Source organism: Carlito syrichta, unplaced genomic scaffold, assembly GCF_000164805.1.
Source record: "Carlito syrichta isolate Samal-C Ts95f unplaced genomic scaffold, Tarsius_syrichta-2.0.1 Scaffold305153, whole genome shotgun sequence".
NCBI lineage: Eukaryota > Metazoa > Chordata > Mammalia > Primates > Tarsiidae > Carlito > Carlito syrichta.
Genome location: NW_007249249.1, coordinates 1 through 21,979, shown reverse-complemented (window position 1 = coordinate 21,979; position 21,979 = coordinate 1). Strand labels below are relative to the sequence as shown.

General features: G+C 38.4%; 1 protein-coding gene across 9 annotated transcripts in view; it reads left to right on the top strand.

Annotated features, from left to right (window-relative positions):
- The window catches only part of NREP (neuronal regeneration related protein), a 29,239-nt gene extending 7,928 nt beyond the window's left edge, over positions 1-21,311 (top strand). For 7 of the 9 annotated variants that reach the window (XR_002482149.1, XR_002482148.1, XR_002482150.1 and 4 more), the window contains 2 exons: positions 14,887-14,964; positions 19,526-21,311. Coding sequence is in view for 4 of the 9 variants with exons in the window: in XM_021714017.1 (XP_021569692.1) it covers positions 14,887-14,964; positions 19,526-19,651 (204 nt within the window). In the remaining 5 variants the exon portion in view is untranslated. Of the gene's footprint in view, positions 1-14,886; positions 14,965-15,646; positions 15,719-19,525 lie in introns of all 9 variants that reach the window. The other 2 variants (XR_002482152.1, XR_002482151.1) reach the window with 1 other exon arrangement.
- Positions 21,312-21,979: the final 668 nt, after the last annotated feature.

Sequence of the window (21,979 nt, the reverse complement as noted above, 5' to 3'; positions counted from 1 at the left end):
ATTTTACTACCACAGCGAAGTCCTCCTTCCTGTTTAGAGCCTCTGAAAACTAGACCTAGAAGTCAAGGACTTGATGTGCTAAGCAATAGGAAGCGGACATCTCAGAGGTGGCCCAGGCTCTCACTCAGGTTACCAACCTGTCTCAGGTTCTTTGCCTTTTGATTGTGCCTGACAGAAAAGAACACACACCACTCACTCACATGCACTATCTGGTTAAAGGTGTAGCTTCCTTATGGTTCTCTCTCACTCCCCTTGGGCTGGGGTGGAGTGGTGGAGAGAAAGAACGTCTCTAGTTAGGAGGAACTGAGAATGGAAGAGGGAGTATGCTTATCTTCTTATTCTCAAAAAAGTGGCAACACTTGTATTGGCAAATCCCAGCAGGTTCAGTGGTGTCCACTTAGCCAGAGAGTTGCTGCTGTGCGTGCTGCTCCAGAGAGGGCACCAAGCTTGCTTTCTGTGAGGTTAGCTGGGTACGTGCATGTGCTCATTTGTTGCAACCACATGTGCCCAGCTGCTTTTCTCCCTTCATTTCTTCCCCATTAACCAGGCATCCTTATTCAAAATGCAAGCCAACACTTATGTCATCATCATAAAATTGTTTACAATTCAGGCCTACAGGCTGTTACTAATTTAGTCAATAGTCTGGTGACCAACCAAAGGGAATCTTATCACATGATTCACAAAAACTAGGGGAAGCCGAGTCCAAGAGGGATTCCTCCCCCCCCCCAGGATTTCTTCTTATAAACAGCTCAGAATCTCACCTTCAAATGCATCAGCTGCAAGATTTTTAACATGAAGTGATTTGACCAGCTCTTTTAACCTGTTCAGGTAAGCCTGGGCTTATTCGTAATTCTCTCAGTAAAAGTGACATATGTAAGCATTGTTTGAATTCTTCATGCCTTCCCCACCTCATACATTGAGTTATTTTTTCAACTGCTGTGTGGAGAACTTCATAAGCTTAATTTCTGTGGCTAGGCAGACATGCCAGGAATTATATGAACTAATCCTTTATTTTTAGCCATGATAGAATACATTTTCTTAGAGAGACCAGGTCACTTGTTATTCTAAATGTGCCCCAGGATTCCCTTCCTTTGTGCCTCTGCTTACTTGGTTCTAGAAGGAATGCGCCTCCGGACAAAATAAAGCCATTTTTCAAGACTGAATGTAAATGACAACTTCTTTGTGAAACTTACCTTGATACTTCCAGCAGGAATCATCTTATGCTCCTCTGTACAGTTATCACTCTTATAACATTGTATTTGCAATTGCCTTATTTCTGCATGTTTTTCTGCCCTCCAGGATTATAAACTTAAAACAAGAACACTGACCCCATAGTAACTGAGCGACACCCCTGCTTCTTGGTGGCAGTTGAGGCTGTGATGCTTCGGTTCTCTCCTTGTCTTCTAGCAGCAGGATGGTGAATTCAGATTGCCAAAATGTCAGCACTGAGAGGCAATTCTTGAACAGCTAGTGAAATTGTTTGGTGTTCTCTTTCTGCAAAGTGGAAAGACACCCTAACCTTTATTGACGTGTTCTAATGGGACCTTGGAATAGATCTCATACTGTGAACCAGTCTACTCCCATGCCTAACCAGGATCTGGCACATCCTTAGTGATCAATAAATGCCTGTGGAATAAACAAATCAGTCAGTGGTCATGGATACACGACAATCTCTTATTTCTGGGCCAACTTTGGGATTTACAACCAATAACAGCTGGACACTTTGCAGTTGTGATCACTCAAATTATAAATCTTGTTGTCCAGGAAATGAGATGACTGTACACTTATTATGAATTCACTTCCTAAAAGACCCTTTACTGAACATTTTAGAAGACTCTATGTTAGGGAGGTAAGAGGGAAGAGTTAGGTGACATTTAAACACACTACAAAAAGAACTCTTTAACTCTGTGCTTCCTTCTTTTACACTCCTTTAGATAGAAGAGGTCCCAGCAGTTCAGAAAATTAGGTTGTTATGGTGTGCTGAAACAGGAATGTCATGTTAGGGTAGAGTCACACATCTCATCCAAAACATCGACTGTGGAGTGCCATTATACATAAGGTTATTAATGGTGTTTTTCCAGCAGGCGGCACAGTTTGCCTCTCAGTAGACTGATTGAGGCAGGCATGACAGTAAAGCTAAATCTGCTCTGGTTTCAGAGTAATGAAACCTTTTAGGTAAAAATCATTGTCCGATATTACCTTAGAATGGTTTCAAATCTAAGCTTTTTTCCTTGAAAGTCTTATGATTATCTAGTTGGAGATATTTCAAAACCCTTGATTTTAGATTGTTTAGTTATGTTCTTCATTACTTTCAGAGAGTAAAATATAAATACATATATGTTGTGTTCGAGAAGAAGAAGGAAAGGGTACACAAGAGAGGGTGACCAATGAAAGGAATGTCTGTTTGCCCCTTTCAGCTGAAATTGGAAACCAGATGCAATGATTGGAAAGGAAAAGGGAATAGACAAATAGTTACTGCCAATAAAAACACTGAGCCAAAGCCTCACCAATAGGTTATGAACATGAGAGCAAGGCTCAAAATGTGCACAGAAGTGTTTGGTGTAGCTGCCAGCTCTACCTCTCTCTCCTCCACTCTAGCTCATACTCAGATCACCATCACACACCATGTCCTTTGATTACTGGGGCAGGTAATAGCCTTCCTGGCTGTATTGAGTTTGATACAATTCCAGTAGGGAAAAGTACTACAGTTCAGTGGCTGAACCGGGAGAAATCTACAAAAGGTGTTTTGTTTAAAACAGGTCCAAGCATTTTGAGGACACTTTTATCAGTTAAAGTTAGTGTCTGATATAGAACCTATTCTTGGACAGGAAAGAGTAGAAATTAGAAGATACTGCTTCTTTGGCAGCCAACATTCGGAACTGTCAAGGAAAAACTATAGTCATTGTTTAGATGGATATAACTTATTGACTAAGATACTTATCAACGTGACTCAACGTGTTATTAAGTATTTCCTCCACAAAGTACTGTTTCATGCCCATCACTAAGTCATCCTAGCGACAACTACCTCGAAGGCTTATTGAGATCATGATGGGAACGTCTGTTCTTGTGCACACTGGCCAGGCAGTTGCAGAATCTCAGTATATCAGTGTACTATGAGGGTTTGGCAGCACATAGTTGAACACTTAACCTGGTGCCTGCTGCATTGTAGGGACTCACTTTTTACTAGCTGAAAGAATGAACACTGTTCAGGGAATGAACCCACTGTTTGCAAGCATGCAATGTTGGAATTTCAATTGTTGTGTGGTAAATAGAATTTGAATTTGAAAAGAAGAATTATATCAACTAGCCCACCCTTTTCCTGTATAGGCTTCCCAGGATTTAGTGGCTTAGTTTCAAAAACCCTTTTTGAAAAAAATATGCATTTTCTTTGCTACTTTGTTTCCAGACCAAACTGTTTGATAAGATGTTCATTGTATAGGATTGAAAACTGCCTATCAAATATTCACTACCTTGCAGAAAGTACTTAGTAAATATTTTTTGATTAGTTGATTGGCTAATTGAGATTATACATTTAACCAATTTAGTTAGTATAGGATTAAAAATTCTACCTACATCTTTTCTGAGCCCTTCCTGTCTTCATAATTTTAATCCTTAATTACCTGGATTTGACTTTCCTGAAACCTGGATGCTATGAACCAAAGCCAAGTCTCCATTTCTTGCTGCCTTGTGGATTCTTGCGTCTAATGATACATTATGAAATGCCTTGACCTTGCATATTTTTCTCACTTCTTGATAGTAGAATCTTAAGTTGTTCTGATCTTGTTTTCAGGATCTGGGAGCCAGGTCTCTACATCTTTTCATTTAATCTTTATTAAGCCTATTCTTTTTCCTTTTTAAAAAAATGAGGGCTGCTTTTACACTTTAATTTTATTACGTGAGGCTTGACTGTCTACACTGTCATAATCAATTCAGTGAAATTCAGTAAAATTTGTTCTTTGGCATCATAGAAACAATTCATCTGATACCTAATGTGAATTTTTATTAAATTGATCAGCTATTATGTTGTTTAGACAAAGCCAGAGAGACACCACATCTTTGTGACTGAATATAATACTCTATGTGTAATATGAGGATCAAATATGGCATACCTTATTACTTGCTATTTGATGTCTTTATGATGTTAATAAGTAATAATTGTTATGTCACCCTATTTCCATTTGTCCCTCTTTAGAGCTGTGTGGGCTTCTAACATTCATTGAAAGTTTCCAAATAGTGTCAGACTAAATTTGTTTTTCTTTCTGAACTTAGCATTTTTAGTAGTTTGAACACTGCCTCTGTTTCTTTTCTTCCTCCTAGTTTCACTTTATATTTTTATGCAGTGTATGGTTGGTGTATCTGCAGGTCATTGATAAAGACAGGACTTTAATTTTTTTAACTAAGCAGTTTGTTTTGAGCGTGATTAAAAATGTGAAAAGCAAAGTTACAGTGAACAGAATTTCAAATGTATTTGATGAAAGAAAAAGATATTCTGAATTAGATTGTCCATTGGTAGACCATCTGAGAAGGAGCTGTTTGAGAGTTCTTTGGGGGTTCATATTAAAACAATTTGGTTTCTCAGCAAATGCATTTTGTAATTAGCTGCTATGATTGCTAGATATTTGTATTGTGCTGAACATTTCCTTTCAGGGAAAACTGAAAAAGACAAAGCTGTGATTACCTGTATTGCCTGGGTTTAATTAGATCCAAAGTCTTAAAGTAGCCAAGCCAAAGTTACTGCTCTAAGTCTAGTCCTTTGTCAACGACTGTAGCAACATATGAACACTGGAGACCTTGAGCAAGTTCCTTGGCCATTCTCACTTAAAGTTCTTATCTATAAAATGGTAAGGATGATGATAATGATAGCTAACACAGATCCACTTACATATGTGCCTGACCCTGTTATATATATATATATATATATATAGGTTTTTTTCATTCTTGCAGTAACACTGTGAAGATTAAATGAGTGCACTTGGAAACCATGTCTAAAATGAAAAAAATACTATAATGGACTCTGTTATGCATTTCTACAGAAAATTGTGGGTCCCCAAATTTACATATTCTATCTTGGTGGGTTCCAGCTAACCCCATGTATTGCTTATAGTTCTGTTCTTTTGGAGAAGTAAGGTTTTGATGTTTGATTTACAGTGAGGAAAGACTGAGGGGGAAACATTTATGGTTGATGTCTTCTCTTGTTGGAGAATGCAGTCAAGATTTGGAATGAAGGTCTAGCTTCCAATATTGTCTTTTTCATATTAAATAAAATACCTGTGACTCCTTTTCTAGGGGACTTAAGCCTCCAGTTTGGCATTGCTTTTGCAGGTATTTTCACAACTCTTGAAGCACATGTTTCTTTGGCAACTCCTAACCCTGAGATCCCTTATCTCTTTGGACTGGGGGCTACTCCTTCAGTTTTCTCTGTTCTCATGGTACTACCTGATTGAAGCCCTCATCAGATTTTTTTTTTCAAGGAGATTTTTTTTTCCAGGTCTTGCTATATTGCTCAGGCTGGTCTTGAACTCCTGGGCTCAAACAGATCTTACTCTACCCAGATGGGTTGAAAACCCGGTGGTGTCCATGGGTACATACATTATAATTTTATTCTATTCTTTTTGTACTATTAGTTTTTTGCTGATTTTCTTAGAGGACATGTTATTGGAAGCCTCTTTCTTGCCCTTTTTTGTTGACTTAAGCATTTATATAGCATGTTGATAACAGATCTGGATTTTATACACACACACACACACACACACACAAACACACACACACACACACACACACACACACACACACACACACACTATATTTTTTAGTCAAACTTCTTATCAGATAAGTTGACCTGACTCAAACCAATTTTACTTACATCCTCCTAGAATAGAAACCACTTTCACCCCAAACTTAGTGGTCTGTTATGATACTGTTTGCTGTTGAAGAGATACCAGTTTTTAAATGGCCAGGACAGTGCAAGACAAGCATTGAACTGTGAAATGACTTTTGCTAAATGCTGAGGGGTTTGCAGCTGCCAGCAGAAGAGTGTGCATTGATGGAGAGAGTGAATAGTTTCTTTTGGAATGAGTACTTTGGGAGAAAATGCAGACTTTCTGGAAAGCTAAGTCTTGTACATGTCAACAAGAGGAATGCTTTGAAATGTCTTCAGACTCTTCAAAAGCAATTGGCTAGCTCATCATCCGCCTAGACTAAGAAAAATCCAAAATTCTATGTATATATAAATACCCATCTCACCAGCCCTTGATTGAAGGCTTTAACAAAATAAGTATGATTTTTTTGAGCAATTATTCCTTCATGTTGTTGGTGGAAAATTTCTAATAGCACAATAATTTTTGGACAAGAGGACAGGAAAATAGCATTCTTTGTGACTAGAAATCAGACTTCTTATTGTTATATGAAGGTGCAACCTAGCATAGCCTACTTAAAATTATTCAAACTGGCTAATAAAAACAAGCTAGATGTTTCCTGTTAACCTTGGAATGTGCTTGGAAAAAGTCCTGCTACTCCAGATGTCTAGTATTGGAAAGCATATCTACAGCATTCCTTTCATTTATAGTGGAGAATGCCATTCTAAAATTCACAAGTGCCTTTTGGTGTGCTGGGATCATAATACAGAATTGGTTTTCTTTTCTTTTTTAATGTACTTTAAAAGTAGGAGAAACATCGCATGATGTAGTGTTCCTAATATCTTGGTTACAAATGAAAACCAATTTATATAAGGGAATAAGGTGGTCCAGACTTAGAACTCAGATGTGTTAAGTAAATATTTACTCTGGTTCCACTCCAGGGAGGTAAAATATTTTATTAACATATTTGTTGAGGTCATGGGGCAAGGAAGAACTTATGCTGTGCTTAAATGCCTGAGGGGCTTTTTTGCTGCAAGTTAACAAAGGCTAATTTTTTTTTTCTTTGCTGAAGAGAGCCAATATCTTGTATTGTGGCCTTTACTTTCTTATTGTTCATTCACAACTGCATTATCTCAAACCAGAATTTTAAAAGGCTGCTTTATCTTTTTCCCCTTTGTTTGGAAAGTCTCTTCTTAGATATTACTTACGAGATTAATTTCCAAACTTTATTCTTGTACTTTTTCCTCCTGGTTTACTTTGGGCTGTTATCAGTCATTTGTTCTTTGTTTTGTCTTCATTGTTGAAAAGAAAAATCACCTATTAAAAGTTAAGATTTTGAAGTGTTGAACTTAATTCCTTGAATCCAGTCCACAGTTTGGCTCTGATTACTGTACCAGGCTGACCTCCAGTCCCAGGGAGGATGTCTTGGCAGAAATCTGAGAATTCCTCGATCAGTGACTCCCTTTTTTGGATTTATGGAGTCTTTAGGTGCATTGCTTTGTGCTAAGTGTGTTCCTATTGGAAAGGAATGAAGCCGGGATGAGAGGGGAGTTTGTGCAAGATAAATATTTGCAGCTGACCTCAGTGTTCACCAAGCTCAAATTAGGTGTTCACCAAGCTCAAATTAGCCAGGTGCTGCTGTGCCTGACCTTGAACCTTGTACCATCAAAGACCTGAAAACTCACGTAATGAACGGTTTCAAGTAGTGGTGAGAAAGAAAAGTCGGATAATGTTAACCTTTTGTGGCTTGCTCCTGATTTGATTAGTTGCTCTCCTTAAAAACCTTTGCTATTATTCTTAGAAATCAAATTTTAAAAGACTCGGCAGCCAAACAAGCAGGATATTATATTGTGGAACAGAGTGACTGTGAAAGCTCTTTGTGCTGACGATTAATTTCACATGTAAACACTTTCATTTTGTTGCCAGCGAGATTTCCTTTTCCTTTCTCTGCCTAGTTGAAGTCTAGAAATAAAATTCCACAGCTGTCAGGTTCCCACATATTTATCGGCATCCTCTCAAGATGGCTTCACAATGAGCAGAATGAGTTGAGAGGATTCCACTATTAAAGTCTACACTGCTTGATTCAGACACCCTGATGCACAAAGTAACGAATAATGAATTTTTGCCTGCCTGACGTGTAATGTTGGGCATTTGATATAATCTGCCTGCCTGACGTGTAATGTTGAACATTTTTTGTGCCCATGGTGGGACTATGCACCCAAAGCAAAGCCAGTTGCCAGTGGGCTTAACCAATTTGTGAGCCATCATTGTCTTCCATATTGAAAAGCACTTATTTCCTCCAACCCCTGTTTTTACATGTTAAGGTGCATCAGGCCATTGAAACTCCAGGAGTGTCAGCAGGTGCCACAAAGGCCATTCTTTCTTTTCTAGAAGGAGGGCATTCATGGGTATTTAATGCAGTAGTCAGGTGTTCATAATGCTTTCTCTGTAATTACAGCCAGCTCTGATGTATGCGTGTAGTTGTGTGTGTGTGCATATGGACATGTTTGTGTGTAAGTGTGCATGTTTAAGCTAGGTCAGTGCATGTTTCACGAGTTCCCAAGTCAGAATACTTGCCAGCCTAAGCCTTAACACTTATTCTGCTTTCCAGAATGTGCAGAGGTTACATACATCATCTGAATGGCTCAGTGTTCCGCAGGCTTATTTGTCTGTCTTCCAGTAGCAATGCATTTTCCCCACTGTATGCTTCTTCCCCAAGCAGCATGTACAAGATGAGGTGGATCTCTAAGACTAGGTCTCTAGAGAGACAGCACAGTGCATCATCTTTTGGCACCATCTAATCTTTGATGTAATGCTGTTCAGAGAAAATGATCCTTGTAACTCATTTATGGTTTCAGTTTACATTCTGTCCTCTCACATGACCAGTAACACCTGGGAGCAGAGTGGCTTTTGAGAGAGATTCTTAATAGCACCACTTCAAAGGGTATTTGCAGAAATGAAGTGCATGTATGTGCACATAAATTCTCCTTGAATTGCAGTACTAGGTTTCACAACCTCCTGGCCAATTAGGCGGAGTAGAACATTGACACATACAGGCGTACATTATTTAATTGGCAGAGAGATTAGGAAATATACCCCTTTGCTGCACAAAGAATTAATTATGCAGGTTGGACACCTGCTGCCCTAGTTGGCTTTCCTAATTGCAGGGGGTGGGCACCCATCCTTGTTAAGTCATAAAAGGGCCATGTGCACATTCTTCAAACACACGACCCCACCAAGGGTAAAGAATAATGTTACAGTTGTGGTTATTAGCAACCAAACCATGTAACACATCTTCATGGCAGATTTCTGAAAAGGTATGCTTCCTAATTAGTAAGCAGTATTTCTGTAGGTGGTGGATTTAGGCTCTTACTAAAGATATGACCCTGCCTTTAAGGATCATTCTTATACAACAGTTTCCTCAAAGAACTATTGATAAAGACAATAAATGAACAGGGGAAAATACACATTTAGAAACAGGAAATAATATAAATAAGATTTTACGTGAAATATAGTAGAAGTGATGTCAAATAACTTTCAGATTGAGTCTGTTTGTAGGCTATGCTATTGAAAAATAAATACCAAGTTTTGAAAATAAGAGCTTGAAAGATGTTTTAAAAAGAATGTAAGCAATAATCTAGTTTGAAAATTTTTTGAAACTTTGGAGGACTGCTCTCTGATTTTATTTTTCTAATTTGGAGCACTAGTTGTCAGCTATTTTTTATCTGATTTTAGATTCATACAAGTGCATGTTTGTTACATGGACATGTTGTGTAGCAGTGGGGATTGGGCTTCAGGTGACCCAGTCTCCAGATGGGGTGAACATTATACTCAACAGGTAATGCTGAACTCTAGCCCTCCCTCCCTGCCTGCCCCCTTTCAGTCTCCAATGTCTATTACTTTCTTTTTGTGGCTATTTAGCTCTCACATATAAGTGAGAATATGTCGTGTTTGGTTTTCTGTTTCTGAGTTAGTTCACTTAGGACATTGGTCTGCAGCTTTATCCATGTTACTGCAAAGGAGTTGTCAGTTATGAATAATAGTTTCTACGAAGTAATAATTACCGCTAGTTATTTGTTTTATAGACTTAAAACAATAAAACAATCGAGTTATTTTTCATGATGTGTTGTCCAGAGAGTAAAAAAAAAAAAAGATTGAAAACAGAAAGGAAGAAAGGCAAACCCTGAGTATTTTATTCCCAATTTGCATGCTGTGATAGAATATTGAAATTTAAGTATTCAGCTATTAAATAAGTTTAAGAGAGTCAGTAATTTTTACCATAAGGCGTATTTAAACCATTTTTACCATAAGCCATATTTAAATACATAGTGGGGCTATATTAAGTATATATATGTATATATATTTTTAAAGTATATTTGAAAACATAAAATAACCTAAGAGTTGCTCATGGATATCTAAATACATATCTGTCATGATTAGTATATTTAAACTAATGTGGTTCTTTCTGTTGTTCTGTTGTTTTTCAGCCTAATAATCAGTGAGATAAATGTAGCATTGTAGAAAAAATGCATTAACCAATATATTCAGTGACAAGGATAAAAACTCAAACTTTCTCAGAATTCAAGCAAAACCTTTGAATATTCTCCAAATTAAAATAATAAATTTTCCTTCCTCCTACTTTTCCCATAATCTTTCATGTTTTCTTAATTGTTGAGAGTATAGCTTGCTTCCCTGGCTTCCTAATTGACTTCTGGAAGAATAATATTCTAAAGGGTTTTGTGGATTTTATTTAAACAGGAATAAACAATTGCTTATTCTATACATGGAAGGGTGTTTTAAAAGAAAACGTACTTACTTTGTGAAGATTAATGCTAACTTTGGGTTACTTGTTTAATAAAACAAGTTTTGAGGTATTCCTATGTATAGAACACTTACATTTTCAAGATGCAAAACACTGAAACAACACAAGAAAGAGAACTCACCAAAATGTACACCCCCCCCAAAAAGCTAACTTAATTGGTCTTCATGAAAAACATGAACTTGAATTCAGAAAAACGAATGAATGGAATACAGTAGAGCCAAGCGTCCATCTTTGGACATTTACTAGTACAAAGAAGGATGAGCAGCTTTACAGTCCAGTAAGCACAGATGGACTCCAGAAAGAGATCAACTTACAGTTTTCTGATCCTCAGATTATCAGTACTCAAAAGCCTCAATCACAGGGTCATTGTCAGCTCCTAATTTTCTGAACTAGTTAGAAAACCTAGGGCACAGAAACCTGCTGGGGTCACACTGGTCTTTTTACCATTGTGGCCCCTGAGAGCTGCAGTGAGACATCTTGGTCACAGGGTCACTTGCCCACATACAGGTTATTACTCCTTACCCTTCTGTCTTCCTGTTTGCATCTGACAGCCATCAGATGCCCTCCTAGATCTGCTAGCTGCCACCCCCATTTCCTCTGTTACCAGCACTACTGAATGTTATGCTAAATGTTGGCTTGGTTTGTTGTTCAGTCTGTTGATTGATGTTCCAGCAGCTATCACGTTTGACATAAGCTATATATGTTTTTGTTGTTGTTGCTGCACTTAAAGCACACTGTATTGATTTGCTAGGGCTGCCATAACAAACTGCCACATGCTGAGTGGCTTAAATAACAAACTTATTTTTTCACAATCTGAAGTCTAGAAGTTGGCAAGGGTGTTTTTGTTTGTTTGTTTGTTTGTTTGTTTTTGCGACCTTTCTTCCTGGTTGGTCAATGGACATCTTTTCCCTGTGTCTTTACATAGTCTTCCCTGTGTGTGTCTGTGTCCTAATCTCTTCTTAGAAGGATGCTAGTCACTTCAGATTAGGACCAATCCTGAACTCCCCATTTTAAGTTACCCCTATAAAGATCCTATCTCTACTACAGTCACATTCTGAGGTATGGACGTTAAGATTTCAACATATGAATTTTGAGGGGAAACAAGTCAGCCCATACTTTTGCAATTATCTTTTTGTAGGTTGATCACCCCTGCTATATCTGTCCCACCCCCAGACTTGAGCTTGTAGAAGGCAGGAACTATATTTCTCTTTCAATCCCCAGAACATAACACAGTGTCCAGCACATTACAGCTCAATGAATGCTTGGAGATTGGTAAGAAATTTGAAGTTGAAAAGTGGTTCTGTGTTTCTGATTGCCTGCAGTGAAACCTGGGGAAGAGACTAGAAGATGTTCAGATGAGGCAGAGAAAATACATTTAAACCAAGTCACCTTTTGACACAAAGGCTAATTAACGATTGTTGCTTGTGACCACCTGTTCTCTGTGTCCAACACTGGGAATGAAATGAGAGTTGGTGCCCTTATAGAATACCAAAGGTCAGGTCTGAGTCATTTGAGAGCAAGGGTAATGATTGTCGATAGATCTTTTCTCTTAAGCCCTTCATTTTAGAGTCTCAACATACCACACCTATAAGAAAGAACAAGGTTGTAATGTAGTAGATAGATGTATTTCTTTCCGATAATCTACCATTGTTTCTCAAAAACAACTCTACTTTTAAAAAAAAGTTAAAATATGCCTTTAAGATACTATAGCCAGGATATGCTGAGTTCTTAAACACCAGCCTAGCAAGTTTTAAGAATGTAACTGAGACTCCTCTGTTCCTGCCATCTGGGGCTTAAGGTTTGGACTTGGAGACTGGAAGAATTTATCACAAGGCCAAAGCAGTATTCATTTTTCTTAAAGTATACAATACCTACTTTATGATTCAAACACTAAAACATACCAAATTAGAAATACCTTTGGTCCATATAACAAATATAAAGTAAGAGGGAAAATTTTCTTGGTCGTGGGTCTTGCCGTCAGATACTCAGGTTCCTGAGTTCTTTGGCAAAAATCATTGACTGTTTTTGGAAAAACAAATTGTCAGGATAAGTGCAGTAATTTCTGAGAGGTGAGCCATTTTCTCCTATGGATTAGACTTGGGTGGTTTTAGTGTTGATGCTTTGAATCTAGAAATCAAATGCTAAAGCAGTGTCATCTTGTTAAGATGCAATATTCCAGAAAAGCACAAGAACATAAAAATGACAACATTTACTTGAGAATTTGCTTTTCATTGCTTCCTATGCCTAAGTTTTTTCATGTACTTTTGTCAACATTTTTGTTTCCAAGAGAATTTGATTTCTCACTGAATTTGTAATATTTTTAAATTGTACTTAAAATTTACTTTAAAGTGATAATATAGAAATGAAATAATTTTATATCTATTGACTTTGAGTGAACATGTGGTGGATTCCAGTTTGGGGTTTCATAAAGTTAAGCCCAAACTAGCATTTTGTATGCTGTGACTTTGTTTTAAGCCTTGAAAAAAGCTTGTGTGTTTTTAGGTTGTAATTTTGTTTTCTTCACCTATTCCTAGCTAAAGGGAATGTCAAGAGTGGCTCCTTGTTCCAAATAAGGCAGGTGGTTGAATACTTTCAGAAGGAGCTAGGCAAAGGAGGGGAAGTCTGTGAAAGAGGAAGGTGGTTGGGGTTGGGAGAATCACATGACTCCAAAAGCAGACCCAGTTCAAAGAGAAAATAGTTCTAGTTCTTACAGGATGAGTTCTCAAGTATTTAAGACCCAAATGTAGGTGGTGGCTGTGGACTGGTGTAATTCTGAGGGAGAGGTAGTAGGCAATTTGCATTCTGGGATAACGCGAGGGCAGCAGGATAGAGTAATCTGACAACTTAGTTTGAGTTCCAGTCCACCCTATGCTGTTTGACTTTGTGACTGGCCTTTTTGAGTTTTAGTTTCCTCATCTATGTTATGAGACCTATGCACAGGCTTATCATCAGAATAAACTAGGTAATATATGCAATACTGCTTTGTAAGTTAGGATGCTCTCTGTTACTGGTGTAGAGAGAAAATAATTATCCCAAAGAATGAACACAGTTAGCCAACCATATTTCCAACCTCAGATCCTCCTGACCAAATGGATTGATTGGGGCATACAAAACATTACAGTTAACTCAGCGTTTAGGCTACTTCAATTAGTGCTTCCCAAACCAAAAGTGGCATCTAAGTCTGTCTGTTAATCTGTTAATGAGGTGTGACTCTTAATTATTGTTTATGAAATGTGAGGCTTATTTACAGAATTTAAAAAACCAGATCTGGAGGGAATCTTACCTAATTTCATCCTCTCCTTTCAAGCAGGACTTTATTAAATGTGAATTTGCCCTGACAGATGGCTGTTGGATTCTGTTTCTAAAATTTTTAAAGAAGATTTCACAGTTTTTCTGTCTAAATTATTTTAGTAATTTAACAATTCTTATGCTGAGTTCTTCCTTATAGTTGACCTAAATCTGTAGTTGTAATTTTAAACCCTTTCCCGCACTCCTGTCTTTACTGGAGATGGAGAACAGCTGGTCAGCAACCTTATGCTAATCACTCTTTGTATATTTAAAGAGAGTTACTCAATTCTACTCCCTCGCTCCACCTCCTCCCACCCCCAACTCATCAGCTAGTATTCTCTGAATCATTCATGGCAGTGCTGCCCATCTCCCGCCCCTCTCTTAGGCTTGGCTGTTTCAGGCAGCTGGGCAGAGTGTGTCGTCAGTGGTCACATGGACCTGGAGAGAATCCAGGTGGCATCTTCCTCTCCTCTTTTACTTCGTGCATAATCTTTATCCTTCTAATAAACGATCAAACTAACTCCTAATTGTGTTTGATGGATTCATAACCCATTTATCTCCTAAACATGGAGGTTTGCAAGGTTGATTATCATAGGTTGCTTTGAAAGTTAGGCCTCCCTGGTGACTTAGTGCACTCAGCCAGACACACCATTAAGCTGCTACTTTGCCTGCTAAAGATAATGTTGATATCTGTGTTCTATTGGTCTTAATCTTGGACATTGAGCTAAGACTCTCCTGTGTGCAATGTTTGTTCACAAGCACACTAACAGTTTGAAAGAGTTAATGGGTTCCCCAATGCTCTAAGTTGCAATCTGGGAATAAGTGACCATTGAGGAGAATTGAGCTCATTAAGCTCATTCCATGTGGTTTCAGAGTGGATCCTGTTTTTATCTGAATGTCTATGACTTTATGTCTCTATAGGTTTACTACCCAGAACTCTTGGTCTGGGTCAGTCAAGAACCATTTCCAAACAAGCAGATGGAGGGAAGACTTCCTAAGGTAATTTAACAATTTTGTTAACATTGTTTTCAATCTCGAAGCAGTTAAAAAAAAAAATCAGAGCTATTTCTTTTTCATTCAATATCCATTATAGGTTACTATTATAATCAGTTAACCTGATACTGTGATGATCTTGGAAATAGCATCTATTTAAAAAAATTTATCCTAAAGTCCTGCGATTTAAAGTTCACATTATATTCCTTTTTTGATAAATAAGTCAAAATCAACTTTTCATTTAAAAAGATGGCATTTATCAAATGTACACTTTACAGGTTTTAAATTTGTTCCATTCTTGGTTAGACAAATATGATAATCAAACTAAAAAATTTCTTAAAAGTATAAGATGATAATGTCTTTATCTGCTAATAATGACTGAATGTCTGATAAGATTACTCATGAAACAAAATGGGAAGAACATAAACTGTTATATTTCTTCTAATTTGTATATCTAAAAATTTTTTTTTTATAAACATGGTTTCATTGTTCTAACATCTTAGGTGTGACAATTCTTTGCCCTAATAAAATTTGTGAAACTTACATTTTAGCATAATTTCTGAAGCAAAAAAAAAAAAAAAATCAGTTTTTACTGTAGTTACCTTTGAACTTTGCCTGTTATGGCAAATATCCATTTGACCTCAAGCAGAAGGATTGTACTTTTTATCATTGACCTCTGGTTTTGCAGTTAATAAAGCAAAATGAGTCCATTTAAAATAAAATTTCCATTTGAAAATTTCATAGGTGTAATTGACCAATGGTGAGGCCTCTCCCAGCTATTACTGGTGTTTCAATGTTTAGGAAACTTTTATTTACACTAAATGGTTTCAACAATTCCCTATCATATACTGACAGGCAGAAGTTGAAGAGGTTGTGTCAGTTGGCAGTTTGCACTGAAAGAAAACAATCCTAAGTCACTTTTAATCTTTCAGAGAATTTCTGAAGTTCAAGGTTGAAATCATTGGCAGGAAAGTAGGTGAACAAAATGGTTTGACTTTGCCTGAGCTAGACTTGCACTGATCTTGTAGAGTTGGACTGGAAAAGAGCTAAAATAGTGCTTTACTTAAAACACAGCCATCTCATCATCACCATACCACCACCATCAGCAGCATAACCATAGACATTCTTCACTGTACCAGATCAGGGCGTAAATCAGGCAGTCAAGGGTGAGATGGGAAAACCAGGTACAGTATATAGCCTTTTTGTTAGCTCTTGCTTCATTCAGGCTCCCAGAGGTCCTCTCTTTGATACTGGTGACATCAGCCAGAGGGGCACTTTTAGGTGAAGTTCCTTAGTGAGGTCAGTGGTGCCTCTTCTAACTCACAACCTCAGCGCTAAGTCTTACCTACACAGAGGCATGTCCCAAAGGGTGGGCACAGTGGATTGTGGGATTCAGGTTTTCTGTGATTTTAAGTTCTCTCCTCTCTAAATATGTGAATAGTATTTCAAGCATAGTATATTTGTTCTTTTTCCAGCAGTTTCCTTCTGGAAAAGCGTATATGTATATATATATTTTTTTTTTTTTTTTTTTTTTGAGTTGGAGTCTCACTTTGTCGCCCAGACTGGAGTGCAGTGGCCGCTCCCGGCCACCGCAGCCTCGACCTGCTGGGCTCTGGAGATCCTTCTGCCTCAGCCTTCCAAGTAGCTGGAACTACAGGCGTGCGCTTCTACGCCCAGCCAATTATTTATTTATTTATATTGTAGAGATGAGGTCTCACCAAGTTGCCCGGGCGGGTCTCAAACCCCCGGGCTCAGGCAATCCATTGACCTCAGCCTCCCAAAGGCATGGGATTACAGGCTGAGCCACCGAACCCGGCTGGAAAAGCATATATTTGCATAACTGTAAGAAAAATAATCTTGACTGTCTTAGTCCAAACTACACGGGGTGCGGGGGGAGGAGGTTAGTCTCTTAGCCATCAGCAGCAGGGGGCTGCCATCCATGCCGAGGATCACATCTGCCTCCACCCCCAACAGCCTTCTAGATTTCGTCCCTCAGTCCTGTAGCGACCATTATGTGTTGGATGATAGAGAAACTATTTTCTTCACGAATGGACTATTTTTGCCTGAATTCTAGAGAAATAAAATGTCTTTGTGTCTCCTTCAAAATACCTCCTCCCCTTGTTGCAGAAGCCTAAACTTCCTTTAGTAGGGGCAGAAAGACTACTCTTTACAACAAAATAGTGGGGGAGAGGAGAGTCAGGGGAGGAGAATTGGAATCTAGTAAATCCAGGGCTCCCAAGGAGGGTACATAGAACTCTCTCACTTGGACCCTCAGGGTGCTTCAGTAACACTACACCTACTCACCTACTCACCCCCCCCCCCCCACTTACCACATGGCCTTTCCAGGGCCCATTTACTTGAATACCTTCCATAGAGCAAATTCATGAAGGACCAGATAGGTAGGGACTGTTTTTGTTTCTGTTTTAAATGTCTGTAGGCTTAAAATCTAATAGAGTGCTCAAGCCACAGTGGGCACTCATAACATGAATAGTGAATGAAGAAATCTATGAGTATTTGGAGACTTCAAAAGAGATTTTAAAAATAGTAAAAATGGTAAATTCAAATCCAAAATAATTTATCCCACTTTGTGTGTGTGTGTGTGAGGAGAGGACCGCTTCCTGAAATCTCCAGCTCTTCATTTCATTCTCTTGTATATTTTTCATGGAGGTAAAAGATTAGTAAGACGAGTCTTATATAGAGAGACAAACTAATGTTCTATATATTCAATCTGAACTGAAGCAGTTTTAAGGCCAGCCGTACAGAATATAATTGTTGAGTGAGGTAACAGGTATTAATTTTTGATTTCCCTTCTTTTATTGCCTGTGACAACTAATAGCAATTAAATTCTTTATTTGCCCAAAACCTCAGTTTGTCATATCCTGAACATTGAGAACTGGTTGACTGGGGGTGGCAGGTAGGGTGGGAGGGACCTGCAGCATTATTTTAAAGATAGCAGGATTACAGTGGATTTATTTTTTTAAATTTTGAGATTTTGTATCAAAACTTCAAGATTGAATTATTTTCAGAACTGCAAGAAACTACCCAATATTATGCTTTTGAAAATTTTATCTAGTTCCGTAAGGGTGTGTAAGTGGTGAAATGTGTTTTATTTACCTTTCTGGTTTGGACCCATTTAATGACACCAAAACAACCTCTAAAATCACAGCCTAAGATTAGAGCATTTGAAGTGCATACTGAGTGAATTTCATATACATCCAAAAAATGTATGCTCTCAAAATCAGATTTTTAAACAAAATTTAGGCATATCAGATGTTTAATATGGAAAATCTACACAGTACATAAGACTTCTTAAAGTTTTTCTGTTGCATCTGATTCACCCTTGGGATGCTGAAAATATTCAGTTTCAAGTTGTTTCAGTTACTGACTTCTGAATCTTTTTAAAAATAAGTTCAAATGTGATAATTTGCAGATTACAAAGTAATATTATCACTTTAATCCAAGTACTTACATCTAGTCCCCTTGGTTTATCAAAACTGTCCCGTTAGACTATGTGACCTGAGCAAAAAGAGGAAAAAAAATCTTTTAAAATCACAAAGGATTATTTTTCCAGGAAAACTCCAGTAATTAATGATTGACCTAAAAGAGAAGCTTTCATCAGTCTTCATTATGTTCATATCAGAACAGGGCATAAATATATTTGTGACAAATTTATTAAGATCTTTATTTTGCATCGCTTGGGCAAGTGGGCTTCACTGTCCGGTGCTTTTGCTGTTTGGTTGTGATGGAGCGCTCCTCTCCACTGCTGGCCCCTGTAGCAGGGTGTCAGCAGAAGCAACATGATGACTAGTCAGAAGTCACACGGAGGTAGAATTATTCTAGTCAGAAACACACAAACCCCACTCATCAGGATTGTGAGGTAAGACTTAGAATGGCCCCAGTCACTCAAGACGAGCGGAATTTCACTTTCTTCTGGCTTTAGTTTCCTACTAGCCTCTGCTGTCCTACAACCACTGTCCCCCTCACATTACTTCCCTCCCAGACACTCCCATCTTTGGTTTCCATTTCTGGTTCTGACCTTTAGGCTCCACATGGAATGTGCCAGTGGCTTATAGAAAAGCCATACATAGATAAGATTTATGCAAGTGGATATGTTTTTAAATTTTTATTACACATTAGAAAGCAGATTATTATTCCCCTCTATTACACTCACTGGACTTAAAAAGGAAAATTATTATCTACTAACGTTCCTATAAGCACCTTTCACCCAGTCTGATGTTGGGCCTCTCTGATACGAGAGATTATCCTCAGAAAACTGACTCTGGTGAATGTTGCTGCACATGTGGTTGGCACCACCATCGGAGAAGCATTTGATTCTACTGAAGCAAAGGTGGCTGCTGTTTAATTACTTCATGCTTCCACACAGACCTAGTATTTACATTCAGGTGAACTGTGTTTAATATGTAAACTCTTTTTGCAAAACAGTGGGAGTTCAAGGGCAAAAAAGTGGACTGGGTAGGAGAAGCAGAATTTTCTAAACAGTTTGAGAAGCATGACTAATATTGTCTTTTTGTGTGTCTTTCTGTGTGTGGGTCCACCGGCTTTGCAGGGAAGACTTCCTGTCCCAAAGGAAGTGAACCGCAAGAAGGACGAGGAGATCGATGCTGCCTCCCTGACTCCACTGGGCAGCAGTGAACTCCGCTCCCCGAGAATCAGTTACCTCCACTTTTTTTAATCGTAACACCTCCATTTGTATTACATATGGTGTATGGGTATTGATGAGGTCATGGTATCATATATGGGATTTTTTTCTGTGTAAATCATCAAGTATAAGAAGAAACTATGGGACTCTGAGCCTTGCTTTAGAGAATTTACAGTGGACAAATAGGTATCATCAAACCAGTTTTTAATCATTCTGACTCCAGTGAAAACGCTCAGAATTTCACACTGTGAATCCACGTTTACAACCCTTACAGGTGGGCCTTCAGGCCTGGTTCGCTACAACAATGTCTTCCACAACTCAAACTCGCACCGTGCTCACACGACCGGTCCACTCCTGCCTTTTCACTCACACAGCTCCCGACTGCTTCTTGCAGAGGCTGAGAGTCCCCATTTTTTTTTTTTCATTTAGATGTAACAAGCCTAGTAGTTTATGTTCATCAATGGTCTGTATATCTCTATATTTTATCCATGTACTCTTTTGATGTATAGAAGTAGTTTGAAACTCATTGTTTCCTTGTGGTAAGTGACCGAGATGCTGCCACAGGACCTGAGACACTGATGAATGGTGCTATTTTGGACTTTCAACATGCTCCTTGGCGAGGTAGCTCTGATGGAGTTATTTTTTATTTCCATGTTCTAAGAAGGTGTTGGTACTCTGTTTCCCTGAATGTTGTTCTCTAGACTGGATTGACTTGTTCTCCTTGTGTCTTCAGTGTGGCTTTCTTCCTCAGTGTTGTAGGTTGAGTGGATGCTGCCAGAGAGTGTGAGAGACTCTTGTCTCATTGACTGGCACTCACGGACATGCAGTCACGGTAGCGGGAGCAATCACAAAACTGTAATTTACTTACCAAAATTCTTCCGGTTCGTAGCCTCGCCTGCCTGACTTAGAGAAAGAAAAGCAATAATTTTACAGGCATTTCGAGGTGTCTCTTTGGGTTCTTTTCGTTTGAAAGGATATTTGAGAAAAAGGGCAAACTTTTTTTTTTTTTAATTTTAAAGATTCGGGGTACAATCCAGGATTAGATATACAAGTGGTCATGGGGGGGGATATCTAAAACACTGGCGACTGAGTAGGAATAGGAAATTAAACTTTTTCCAAAAATTAAGTTGGTAAAAAATGTCTTTACAAAATAATACTAATTTTTAACAAGGCAGAGCACTCTTTTTTGGTGGTTTTGATAAGCAAGGTGTAGATTTTACATTTTTGTCCTTGCTCCCAATGAAATGGACAAACAAAAAATAAAATACCATCTACTCATGGAATGTTGTTGTGTAAGCCAGTCTGAAAGCCCACCTTAATTTTTATATAACTGTCGTTTAGCTCTTTCTTTGACAGGGCAGGCCTTGTTCTGAACTGTTCCGCTTCTGACTGTTAAACACCGATGACGCATGCGCTGCACTTCTTCATTCTCTTCTCGCTCCCCCATTGGCCTGAGTTTCTTGTGCATTTCTCCTCTCCCTCCTTTGTTAGACTAGGTATATCAGCGGTGTAAATAGAGCAAAAAAACAGTATTCTGCATCTGTGGCATTTATGTAGAGTTGCAGTTGTGTACTGCTGAAAATGCAGGCTTTTGTAACAATGTGATCTTTACTGATGCACTCATGACAAGTACCCAATGTATTTTAGCTATTTTAGTAGTATTTGTTCAATAAATATGCAAGCTGTAAGGTAACTGTCTGATTTGGCTCATCATTGAAGAGGCCTACTTTTGTTTTATTGTTTTTTGTTTTCTTTTTTTATTTTATTATAAAGATGGGGATACAAGTGAGGATCAGCTACATAGGTAGGCTGCAGGCAGGTGAAGTTTAGGCCTCCAATTGGCCCTCCTTACCCTGGGACCTTTGTGTTGTCATGTACCACCCTCTACCCTCTTCTCTCCCAACCGCCCCTAGCAGTGCCCCAGCAAATGCCAATCTCTCCCTTGTGTTCATATGATTATTGTTCACAACTCTCTTATGAGTGAGAAGATGTTCTATTCATTTCTTTGTTTCTGTGATAGATCACTTAGTATGATAGTCCCAACTCCATCCAATTTGCTGTGAAGTTCATGATTTTACACACCCAGTATTGTCCGAGGCCTACTTTTGAATACCTTCCCTGGTCCATGCTAATTCATGTGTTCCCAGAGCCCCAGAAGTCAGGCCAGTAAACCCAAGGGCAAATATCAAAAGAGATAGAATCAGCTCTGCCTTTCATGCGTTTTCCCTTTTGAGGGTTTTATGAGATTAGGAGCTATGCAGTGGCTCATTAAGATGGTATTTGCAGAGCTGCCTCCAGAAACAAAGGAGAATTAGACCAAGATCCTTTTATTTATACACTTTTCTCCCTTTCCCACACACC